Source organism: Mauremys mutica, chromosome 8 (assembly GCF_020497125.1).
Source record: "Mauremys mutica isolate MM-2020 ecotype Southern chromosome 8, ASM2049712v1, whole genome shotgun sequence".
In the NCBI taxonomy this organism is placed as follows: domain Eukaryota; kingdom Metazoa; phylum Chordata; order Testudines; family Geoemydidae; genus Mauremys; species Mauremys mutica.
This window is the reverse complement of record NC_059079.1, coordinates 11,116,425-11,128,933: the sequence shown is the minus strand read 5'-3', so window position 1 is coordinate 11,128,933 and position 12,509 is coordinate 11,116,425. Positions and strand designations below refer to the sequence as shown.

Here is a 12,509-nt window from a genome sequence, read left to right as displayed (position 1 = left end):
TTTAGACACAGCATTTGGTGTTGGTCTGTTTAATGTTCTTGGACATTCAAATTGCATTTGACGATTTTTTTTAGTGGAAACACTTTGTATGACTGATTGATTGTACGATACATTCAATATCCACTCCCTCCATATACAACTCCAGCTGGCTGACTTCATAAATGCATGACGATGAATCAGAGTTGCAATACAACACTAATATTTTCCTTCATAAAAATGCAGCATGCAAGGCTTCTGTAGGGAATTCACTCATGGTTGCTTACACTAGTAATTGCTTTGTTATATTGCAATGGCTTCCATAAAATGAGTCCCATTCAGGAGAGAAACCGCATGAATAAAGCAGCCTGCATTTCATGAAGTCTCAAACTCAAGTTCTCTAAACTTATTTGAGTGTGCTAGAACTTATAAAGCAGCTATTCCCAGACCAAAACAAACAAACAAAAAACCAACAGTGTGCTAACACTCAGTCCCCAGGCAAGCACAGATGCAAGCAGAACGGGGTTGGGTCCATTGGGAGCTGCGCTCCTCAGAGTCCTGCAGTCTCAGCTCTGCCATGGACCAGGGCAGGGGGCACACAGCGGAGAACTGCAGGACTCTCAGGTGCATAGCTCCCTACCATACATCTGCTGCTACAGGAGCAGTGGGGTTGAGAGCCAAGTTCCTCACAACCTTTCAGCTTCCAACTGTCACCTCTGTCTTCACTCAAGCACCCTATGGACCATAGAAAGGGCAGCTGATAGCATGACAAACACAGCTCCCAGCCGAGCTGTGTCTGCAGGGAGCTTTATTACTAATGCAGCAACCCCACCTCCTGAGGCAGCTTAGGGAACAAGCCCCCTCTCTCCTGCCTGCAAGGGGGCAGGGAGATGGGACTTGTCCTAAGCCCAGCTCCTCAGTTGTCTGGGGGGTGCCTCAGGGTTCTCCTGTTGGCCCCAAACCACTTCCCCCTGCACCCTCCTAATGGGCATCTGGGGGTATTTGAATGGGGGCCTGAGGGGAGGAGTCTCCAGGCTCTCCCAGCTGCTGTTCTTCCACAGGAAAGGAGAGCTTGCAGTTCCTTCCCCCGGCACTACTGCCTAATTGTGGGGAGGGAGAGGGAGAGGGGGGGGAGATAACTTCACTCTTCCCCTCCCCCCAGCTACGTCCCTGCAGGGCCAGGAGGAAGGGCTCCCACAGAAATGATCCCCACTTATTCATTTAAGGGCTTGTCATAGAACTCCCTTGTGAAAAGGAAGGTTCTTTTGACAAGCCCCATGATGGGTAAGGGATAGGACTGGTCAAAATTTTTCCATCTAAACTTTTTGATGTTCTTTTTTCCTCCCCATAGAAAATTGGATTTTTAATTAAAACAAAATTTTCACCAAAGAAGTGTCTGCTTTCTTTGGAAAACTGATTTTTTTAACCAAAAGGGAATAGCCAAACCCCCAAATATTTCAATTCTGAAATAGCACTGTGGTGCCTCCTGGGCATTGTAATTCAGGGGTCTCATGCTCCCATTTTCTGTGGGGCCAGGCTCCCCAGGTGGACTTTCTTGCTAATGATGCACCAACCTCCCTGCACAAAGAGGTGACCTCCAGTGGTCGTTAGAGGCACCTGTGACCCACAGGAGTGGCTGCAGGAGCTGTGTTTTACTAGCTGCTCCAGCAGCATTCCCCCACCATCATGCTTGGGGACCGGGAGAAGGGCAGCTGGAGCAGTTTATGGCAGAGAAGGAGCCACTGCAGCAGCTCTCACACCCCACCAACACATCCCCTTAACCAACTCTGAACCTCCCTGGCCCCACACAGCCCAGCTCCTCTTCCCCAGTCTCCTGGGCATTCCCCACAGCACTCACTGTGTGCAGTGGCCATTCTCCCTTCCTCTCCCATCAGCTTCTGGGGCTGTCTGACTGGGCTTTTCTCTTCAGCAGACCCCTGCCCCCTCATCCAAGGGAGATCTTCAGGGTGTCCCCTCAATCCATGGGGTGGCCCCATCTTCTGGACAGGGCTGTTTTGCCCCACACAGCTCCAGTCTGTGCCTGAGAGGCTGGGCCTGGAGAAGCCACATACCCCAGTGAATGGGGTTGTCTGTCAGAGCCCTGTCTCACAGGGAAGCTGCACCTCTAGGGGGTGGGGCCCTATCTTATATGGCAGGATCCTTCCTCACAGGGCCTCCCTGTCTGTAGGGGGTAGGCAGGCCTGGGCCTCCACATGAGGCTGCTCCGCCTCTGCAGACTCCTCCCTATAGACTGGGGGAAGATGAGGGGCACATCCACTCCCAGAAGCAGCTTATGGTGGGGATGGGAGGGTGGAATCACCACTGCCCCACCCCTTCAGGCCCTGAAGTCTCCAAGGGTGAGTTTTGGGGTCCGGCAGGAGGACAAGGGATCTGCGCTGGAGAGCAATGGTGAGGTTTGAACACGGGAGGGGATGAGCAGCAAAGTGCATTGGGAGCTGGGTGTAAGAGCAATGTAGGGGGAGTGAGAGTGGGGGCAGCACACTATGGGTTAAAGAGAGTGAGGGGACTGGCAGGAAGAGGATGTGGGGTGCAGAGCAGGAAGGTGGGAGGCAGATCTGAGACAGGAATGGGAGGGGTTGCATTGATGGGGATGGTGATGGAGCTGAAACAGGAGTGGGGAAGTGAGGAGGCAAAGCTGAAATGGGAGAATGGTGGGATTTAAAGGGGGGGGGGGCTGAACTAGGGTGACCAGATATCCCGATTTTATAAGGACAGTTCCAATTTTTGAGTCTTTTTCTTATATTGTCTCCTATTACCCCCCCACCCCGTCCCGATTTTTTACATTTGCTGTCTGGTCACTCTAGGGTGAACTGAGTCAGGAGTGGGTGAGGGCAATGGACAGTGTCAGATCTGAGGTAAGATGGGTAGGAGGGCAGGTTGGTTGGCAGTGAGGGGATGTGTAGTGGCAGCAGTTGCAGGAAGAACAGAGCTGAGATCTGGACTGTGGACAGGGCCGGCTCTACCATTTTTGCCGCCCCAAGCAAAAAAAAAAATGCTTGGACTGTGCCACCCCAAGAATGGATGGAATGCTATCCCTTAGCATGTGCCACCCCAGGCACGTGCTTCCTCCGCTGGTGCCTGGAGCCAGCCCTGACTGTGGAGCATGAGGGGTGCAAGGGACTTGGAGATCTGCACAGTACTGATGATTGCTAGGAAGAGGAAGCTCCTGTGGTTTGTAGATTGTAAATTTTTAAGTGCAGGGACTGCTGATGAGGCTAGATCCACAAAGGGATTTAGATGCTTAACTGCCACTTTAGGCACCCCACTCAATTGCCACCAAACCCTTGGGCACCTAAATTCCCTAGGCACCTAAGTTTCTGTCAGTAAAGTCCCCATGGCACCTAAATTTCCGATAGCAGGCATGTGCAAAGTCACCTCAGTTCTGACACCTGGTGTCTAGCTTATGCTAGCCCCAGCTAGATCTTCAAACTAGCTGATTCCCTGCCTATCTCACCTCCAGGTACAGATCTGGTAGGACCATACTCAATGTCTCCTTTTGAAACTGTTCCACTTTGTTTAAAACACTTAAATATTTATTAGGCCAGTGACCAAGAGTGCGGGAAGGTTTCTGCAGCCCAGGGGTTAAGGACCCACATGGGATGTTAGACTCAAATTCAAGTCCCTACTCCAGTGAATCAGTATTTTATATAAAGCTTTCTCAGGCGAGACAGAGAGACCCACCCCAATCACCCAGATGCTAGGCATTTACCTGTGAAGAGAGAGAACTGGGTTCAAGTTCTTACTCTGCATCAGAGTGGGTCTCCCACAGCCTGACTGCTGTGACTACTGGGTATAAGGGCTCTTCCTCATTTGTTTGAAATGACTGATCTGACTTAGGCACCTAACAACAAGAGAGGTTGGGCAGCAGTGGATCCCAAGAAGGGGATGGTGCCTCACATTAGGCACCTAACTCCTTTTGGTGGGCTGGTCTTAGGCCCCACCCCTCTCCTCACCATTTCCCATTGCCTAGTTTAGGCACTACAAAACCTAAGGCCCCTTTGTGGATCTAGCCCTATGAATCTGTAAAATGGGTAGTACAATGGGGCCCCAACTGCAATTGTGGCCTGTAGGCACTTCTGTGACATAAATAATAGACTAGACAAAAATTGTAGACAATACACTGTAGGGATGAATCCTGCCCTAACTGGATTAGGGCTGGCTAGCCCAGCAGGACATTTCCCTCTCTACCTATCGTATGTGAGATGTTGTCTTTGGCTCATACCCTGGTGGCAGGAATGAGTCTGTTCTCCAGTTGTTAGTGAGAAGTTGTTAGACACTCGGCAGAGCAGTATATAGATGTTTCTCTGGGAGAATGGAGCTCTGCATCCCATAAGGGAAGAGGAACATACGCATACTCACTTGTTTGTTTTAAATCTCACAATAAACCACTAACCTTGTTCCTCTTCAATAGTTGCAGCGTCAGGAAGAATCAGAATCCCTCAGAAGGTTTCAGTTTGAAGGAAAGTGATCAGGATTGAGTCTTGCTGGTGAGAACTTACCAATGGGATAATTAGGTAAGTCAGGTTTTTTTGGGCTAACATCCATGACAATGTGCTTCTAAATCCACAAAAAGGTAATGACAGTGCAAGCTTCCCTCACTCTGAATTGGAGGGCTAACTCCAGTTGTCTGAGGGTTAGTTTCAATGCTCATTCAACCCTTTGCCTTACAGGTACTTACACTGGCTTGGTGTCACTGTAAAAACTTCAATAGGTAGTTAGAAAGATTCAACATAGGGCCGACTGCAACATAGCACTGGACCAAAGTCCACTAACCTGTTTCACCTAGGCTAAAGCAGGCTCAGACATTAACTTTCACTCGCTACTCTCATAGCACCAACCAGGGAGCAAAAAGGGGATTGGTAATAGGATAGGAAACCTAACACAAACTAAGTAATTTCCAATATTACAGTCCCAGCACCTACAAGGGTCCCATTCCATAATTGTACTGAAATAGAAAGTTGTGTTTAGGGGGGTTTCAAAATTGGTCAAGGTTAGTACAGTGTTCTAAAATACAAGGAATATTTTAGGGAGGGATTTTAAACAGCACCTAACTCTCTTAAGCAGTTTCAAAAATCTCACCTTAAACAATATATTTCTTCTAACAACTGCTCTACTTTTCTTGGTTTAAGAGCCTGTAGCACTTGATTTTTTGGGTATTTGTACAGTCTCTCTTTAAAAAGTTTACTGTACTGGTTGGTGAGCTGGTGGTATTACAAACCATTACACATCTACAGTACCATGGAACTGACAGGTGTGTGCATGGCCTTGTGCTGTACAATTTTATTTGCATCTTCTCTATATGAACCAGATCCTATCAAAAATATTTGCGCAGTTGCTGCAGTGAAGAATTTTGTCCAAGCCCAGAAAAATCTTTTTTTTTCCCCAGACTTGCGCCTTGTCTCCATAGTATGGAAAATGGGTTTTAAGAAAAAAATTAAATTGAGGCCTTCCTTTGTATACACACTCATACAAGCCATGCAAACATATTCTGTGTTGAAATGCAGGCTCAGTAAAATGCTGCTAGGACACATGTTCCAGATCTGTGCGATTCACTACCAACAACATGCATATCAACTTCAAGGAACATCAGTTCTTTCTTCTCAAAGTCTGAGCAACTCACAGGAGAAGACAAAGTCATACCCTATGGTGGTTGTTGGTCTCTATAGTATATTTCTTTTATTGGTGCAGTATTGTAAGTTAAGCAGATAGGCTGATTTCCAAGCTGTCCTCATTTTTGTCACAGAGAAAAAAACAGAGGCCCTGATCTTTGGGTCTCTTGATACTCAGAGCTTCAGGGGCTGGTTAATCCTCCAGAGGTCTTTGCATCAGCTGGGGCTCTCTATAATGCAGAAGCACTCCAACCATACCCCCTGCCCCAGCAACATCCTTCCAACAGGGACAAACACGCTAGCTCTGCACCAACCAGGGAATCCCCCGCTGGCTGGTAATGCTGGCTTTCTAATCCTTCTGAACTGGCAGGTAGAGCACACACAGCTGGAATAGAGCCAGAGATCTGGACAAGGGGTCCCAATTCTCCACTCCCTCCTCGTTTGTAGGGTTATTTACATCTGTGCAAACTGAGTTGCAAACCCTATTATTTTGGTTTGATAGAATGTTATGCCTCTTTTGCACAGGCAGAAATAATATGAAGTGAGGAATCAGACCTATAGTTCTTTTTTTGAGTAGTAAAGTAGTTTAGCTTATGATGGACAAAATACATTTTTTGTGTTGTATTTTTATTGAGGAGACAGTGGCTTCTTTAAGCCTAAGGCCAGATTGTGGTCTTAGTTATCCTGGTATAAAGCCAGAGCAGGTTTTTGTTTTTTTTTATTTCAGTCAAGTTATTCCAGATTTACACTGGTGTAAAAGAAAGCAGACTCTGGCCCTCAGACTGAAGTTAGGCCTTCCTTAGCAAATGCTAACACTTGCCCTAGGGGGCCCAATCCTGGGAAGTGTTGAATACCCTCAATTCTTATTGATTTCAGAGGCAGACGAGGGCACTCAGTCCCTCCCCAGGAGCACTCAAATGAAATGAAAAGTTTAATGGGAATCAAAAGGTGCTCAGCAACTCCCTGGAAAAAAAAATCAGGTGACTGTTTGTTGTGGGGGGGAAATAAGTTGTTAGATGGACCCCATCTTTACCACCATTGCATTCCAATAGTAATGGGTAGAGAGAAGCTTTCAACTGTTTGAGGATTGTGAAGAACATTGTCACTCGTACATAAGGTAACTTAAATATTGGCTAGGGCTGCAAAAAGAGGGGTTGTAGGTTTGAGACAACTTTGTAAAATATATTCAGCTTTTTAAACCTTGCTTTCTCTTGTTAATCTGCTTACATCTTTAGGGGGTGTGGTCTACAGTCTCATGGCAACTCTGATATCTGTATGTTACCTCAGAAATACTCTCAATAGTTTGGGGGTGCTGTAAGTTGATCTGTTTTGTGGGGTGACAGTCTGAGTGAGCTGTTATGCTGAGTGATCCATATACATCGCTACGTGGAAATCTATTCCAGAAAGCAGTGGGAAGTTGTTTTTTTGCCTCAAAGCTCATATTTGTATTTCTTGTTCACATTTAATGTTTGATTTTTGTTTTTTCTTTGTTCTGGAAGTAATTTTTTGCCCTTTTTTTTTTCTTCTTTTTTTCCTTCTGTGACTTGTGGCCATGTTGAATTGTCCCCGTTGAGAACTGGCAAGGCCTTGGAATAACTCATGTGTTAGAGAAATCAAAAGGGAGAATGTATAACTAGACCTTCTCCAGTAGGGAAAACAGATGGTGTAGAAACAAGCCAACACAACACCTGCAAATAAATCCTAGGAGCACATTATGCAAACAACATGTGCTCAACCAGAAACCCTCACTGCATCAACAACTTCCTTGCACTGATTAGATAGCTCAGATGAAGGACATTACAAGCAGATTAGAACCTCTCAGCCCTTACGCTTTGATTCTTATTTTTTCATGTCTGTTCCATGATTTCAATAGGAACTGAGAGCACTCAGGATATTACAGGAAGGGTCTTAAAAGTGAGAGCAGCTTTAAGGGCCCAAGGTCCTGCAAGGGTTGGGGTCCCCAATCTGGCACTGTGATGGGAAACCCCTCCCCTAACTGTCCTTAATGACATCTTAGGGTCTGCTTATGAGAGGTTCTGAGTACCCACGACTCTCACGGGCTTTGGTAGTCACAGGATCAGGCCCTTAAGTATGTATGCTATACAATATGCGTCTAGTTGAGAATGTGTGCTGCTGTACAGATCCTAAGTATTATTTGGTCCATTCACCTGATCACTATTCAGGGATATTTGTACAAATGCCCCATGGACAAAAAGCAGCAGGATAGAAACTTTGACAAGGACAATAATGTAAAAATGCATTTCTTTTTTATATATGTACAAGAGTTGTTTTGTTTTAAAAACCTTTCTAGCACGGGCATATACTGCAGGCTTTGATAGTAGGGATAAGTTACTATGGGATCCAGCCTTAATTTGCTTTTCTCATCCAAATATACATATTGTAGTAACAGAGGAATGGATTAATCCAGTCTGGTTGTTCTTATTGCAGTTTGGTGATGAAAATGCCTCATATACTGCTCCACAGATGAAGCTACTGTAAATACCCATCCCTCTTGATCAACTATCAATCTGTTTGGGGTGAGAGAAAAGAGACAAAACGTATATATGGTTCATTTAAAACCGAGTGACAAAAACAGCATCTGAAGGCATGTGTTCAAAACAGTCCCATATTGTTATTATAGATGGAAATGCTAGGGGAAGAGAAATAGAAGAAACAAAAGCCAGCTTTTGTGAGTTCCAGAGCAATTCCTTATGATCCAGAGTCTTGTATAAGATGAAGTGGAAGCTTTGGGATGGCGTTCAGGGTCTCTCCCTGATTAAGGCACTATAACAGGCTGTCTTCGTCAAGCCTGGCCTAGTGCCACAACAAATAGTCTGGTGTAATTCACCGCACATTTCTCTAAGTGCTCTCAGTATATCTATATATAGATACAGGAATATATGTCATTTTCCATATGTTTTCCTGCAAAACATAAGGAAGGCAAAAATCAGAGTTACATAACTTTGGAGCTTGTGATTCAAAACACAGTAAGCTTAATGCATGCTGACAGAAGTCAGATGTGTCTCAGCCCAAAACAGAGATGTACTTCTTAGAAGGTTACACTTAATAACTCAAGGTACATTTAAACTATTTTCCTAGGAGATTAATTTGACCACCAGTTCTCTTGTACTTTTATGGATAGCACAGGCATGGGTCTAATATTTGGCTTTCCCAGTAGCTCCTGCCCTGTTCCAAGGCTGATATCTCAAGTAGACAATCCCCAGTACTGAATTGTTCCGTACTCTAAGATGAAAACATTTACCAAGGTGGAGACCACATTTGTTTTCACATCTAACCAAATCCAAATTTGAGCTTGGGTCTCCAGTGGCAAAAGGCTCGTATGTACCTTGACCCCTGCCACCTTCCCACCTATAAAAGTCTTTTTTTTAAGAGTAGAGCACTGCACAGCAAACAATAAGAAGAACATAAAAATGGCCATATTGGGTCAGACCAATGCTCCATCTAGCCCAGTATCCCATCTTCTGACAGGGACTGGTGCCAGATGCTTCAGAGGGACTGAACAGAACAGAGCAATTATCAAGAGATCCATCACCTGTCATCCAGTCCCAGCTTCTGGCAGTCAGAGGTTTAGGGACACCCAGAGCATGGGGTTGTGTCCCTAACCATCTTGGCTAAATAGCCAGTGATGGACCCATCTTGAGGTTGCATCCCTGACCATCATGGCTAATAGCCATTAAGGGATCTGTCCTACATGAACTTATCCAATTATTTTTTGAACCCCATTATACTTTTAAATAATCAATGGTCTCCAAACACTGCTGCTCCTCCACCGTATCGTGTACAATAGAAGAGAGAAAAAAGTTCAAATAGAGGGATTAATTGGCTAATCAGATTGGTAATGAGATACAGAGCTCTTCATCCCTAGGTCACCAGCTCAAAATCAGCCCAGGGAGGTAGTGACCTGGACTTGTCATGATCTGGAGGCTCTTCACTGAACCTATGTGAAATGAATAGCAATGGTTTCAGTACGGCCCACAATGGACAGTGCTAACTATACAAATACCCCCCCCCCCACTACAACTGGGACTCTTGTTTCAGCCTTGGAAGGGGTGGTGAAGGTTTGGATGTGAATATGTAAGAGTGACCCATATGAATGGGTCATTATATCTGGATCTAAAAATATAAGCCTCGAGCTACAGGACCAGGACCATTAGCTCACAGGCATTAGCAGACAGAAGCCTCTAAATGCAGCCCAGCTACTTGAGTGGATCAAAGAGCCACACTGGTATCAATGTGGGTTGCAAGTGGGCATGGAGACTTTGTCATCCCAAGAGGCCATTCCTCCAGGCCGTACCTGAGACATATCATGGGGGCAAATTGGAAAGGCAAGTGCTCCTGCTGCCACTGCTGTACCTGCTGTGTGGATAATCAGAGGCTGTTAGGGTCTGTCCAGCATTTTTGATAAACACCAGATACACAATGATTTTTTAAGAGAAATTTTCCAACCAGCTTTGACTGTGCCATCTCTGTCCCATTATATTTTAGGATGGGTCTTTGAGTCCAGTACTCCAACTCTTACCCATGATGAGTAATTCCATTTACTTCAATTGCACTATTCCTGTGAATTAAGATTACTTATGTAAGGGTTTCAGGATTGGACCCTTGAGTGGGGGGAGGGATAGCTCAGTGGTTTGAGCATTGGCCTGCTAAACTCAGCACTGTGAGTTCAATCCTTGAGGGGGCCACTTAGGGATCGGGGCAAAACCAGTACTTGGTCCTGCTAGTGAAGGCAGGGGGCTGGACTCGATGACCTTTCAGGGTCCCTTCCAGCACTATGAGATAGGTATATCTCCATATATTAGGTATAACAGGATGGTTACCTACCACATGCTGTGCTTGAGTCTGTTCATAGTTATCTTGATTCTTCCTCTTCTTCCTCCTCCTCCTCTTCTGAATTCTCTCTGTTCTTTGAAGTATCTCTGAATTCAAAGTTCCCTTCAATATCCAGCACCTGTAAATGCTTTAGGCTTTGAAATGTACTTTCCTTCACTGCTCCAACTGCTATCTTATTATACCTTCAAAACAAAAGTGTGACCACTGTGTTTAAAATAACTTATCTGCAGTGTGCTACATTCTAATTTTGAACTTTGCCTTTATGTTACAATATATAATCTCTGCAGATGCTAAGTACCGTACACCTTCTACCAACACAGCAGTATTGGGAGATTAGAAAGTAGCCTGGGTACAAACTTGCCATAGCTTCAGCCTGGCACACAATACCACTCTAAGAAGTACTGTACCAGCCTAAAAAAGCACCATTGTTCAAAGTGCAAATGCTGATTGGCCTGACTATAGGATGACACTTCTGAGAGTAGGGCCTTTTAAAGGTGGACAGTTTTTTTTAAAGTCCCAGCCTGGATGGTGAAATGCAGGGGCCAGATCCTGAAGTCCGTAAATGGTCTTTACTCAGACAAACTCCCATTGATTAAACTGAGACTTCTGGCTGAGGACTGAGTAAAACCAGAGGACTTGGCCTTCTGGATGGGTAGAGGAAGAAATGGAAGGTAATGATCTGTGAACAGCCAGGTGAGGCAGTTATTTATATACCCTGATTATCTTTAACTGTACCACAGTTGACAAAGGATTTTTACAGCAGGGAAACACTGAAAACGTGAATGATATGCGGAGTAACTGCTCACTAGGATTCCAACTGATCTGGCTGTCAGAGAAACAGTTGTTCCAGATTCCATCTATTACCCTGCCCCTAACCTCTATAGCTCTACACAGCAGAGAAAAATCACGGTATTGGAAAGTCTCCCATACGTTTCCTTATCCCAGCACCCAGTACTTTCCTTCCCATAGGGAAATGGCACCAGCTGCATGTCCTAAGTTTCAAAGTATAGTGTGTTTGCAGAGTTGTTGTAGTTGTGTTGGTCCCAGAATATGAGAGAGACAAGATAGGTGAGGTAATCGCTCTCAACCTTTTTGATTCCAGGGACCAGCTTGCTGCCTTCCTACACTGTAGGAGGGAGATCTCAGGGACTGGTGCCAGTCCACAGATTGGTCGCTGAGGAACACTGCTAATGAAATGGGCAACTGAAGGTTAGAAGGCAGTGGGGTGTTTTACAGATAGTTGTAATGAGCCATAAAACCAGTGTGTCTGTGTCTATGGTTTTTCGCATCTAGCAGAGTTATGAATTTAAGTTCCCAGGCTTGCTTTTGAAGATGTTGTGCAGAGACAAGTTCCCCACAGACCAGGACACACCAAACTGAAGTGGCACCAGACCCTGCCAGAACAACAGATGCAAAACCTGCAGACATATCTCCTCTGCTACAATGATCAAAATCCCACACAACACACCTTTCAAGATGCATCGGTCTTACACACACCTATCACAACATGTGGCTGAGTGCATTATCCAGTGCATCAAATGCCCCAACATTAACTATGTGGATGAAACCAGACAATCACTACACTCTCAAATGAACTCACGCAGACAAAAATACCATGTCACCTGTGGACGAACACTTTTCACAAAGCAATCACTCCCTATCTGATCTCTCAGTACTCGTCCTCCAAAGGAAACCCGCACAACACCTTCAAAAGATGAGCCTGGCAACTTAGATTCATAACTCTGCTGGACACTAAAAACCACAGACTCGGAAACACTGGTTTTATGGCTCATTACAACAATTTGTAACACACAACACTGCCTAACCCTAAATTGCCCAGTTCATTTTAAGTGATCTCCTACAGGGTGAGTAAACCCTTGTGCCTAACAATCCATCCCAATTTGTATTTAGCTCAGACACTCTGGTTTCCTCCCCCAGACCTGAAGAAGAGCTCCATGAAGCTCGAAAGCTTGTACTTTCCACCAACAGAAATTGGTCCAATAAAAGATACTATCTCACCTACTATGTCTCTCTCAAAATATAGTGTGC

General features: G+C 45.2%; 1 protein-coding gene across 3 annotated transcripts in view; it reads right to left on the bottom strand.

The window, feature by feature from the left end:
• Nucleotides 1-7,772: 7,772 nt before the first annotated feature.
• PODN (podocan) overlaps nucleotides 7,773-12,509 on the bottom strand; it is a 32,280-nt gene continuing 27,543 nt past the window's right edge. For 2 of the 3 annotated variants that reach the window (XM_045028953.1, XM_045028951.1), the window contains 2 exons: nucleotides 10,452-10,642; nucleotides 7,773-8,528 (listed from right to left, as the gene is read on the bottom strand). In XM_045028953.1, coding sequence (XP_044884888.1) covers nucleotides 10,480-10,642 — 163 coding nt within the window. In that variant the 3' untranslated portion in view covers nucleotides 7,773-8,528; nucleotides 10,452-10,479. Of the gene's footprint in view, nucleotides 8,529-10,450; nucleotides 10,643-12,509 lie in introns of those variants that run through there. The other variant, XM_045028954.1, reaches the window with a different exon arrangement.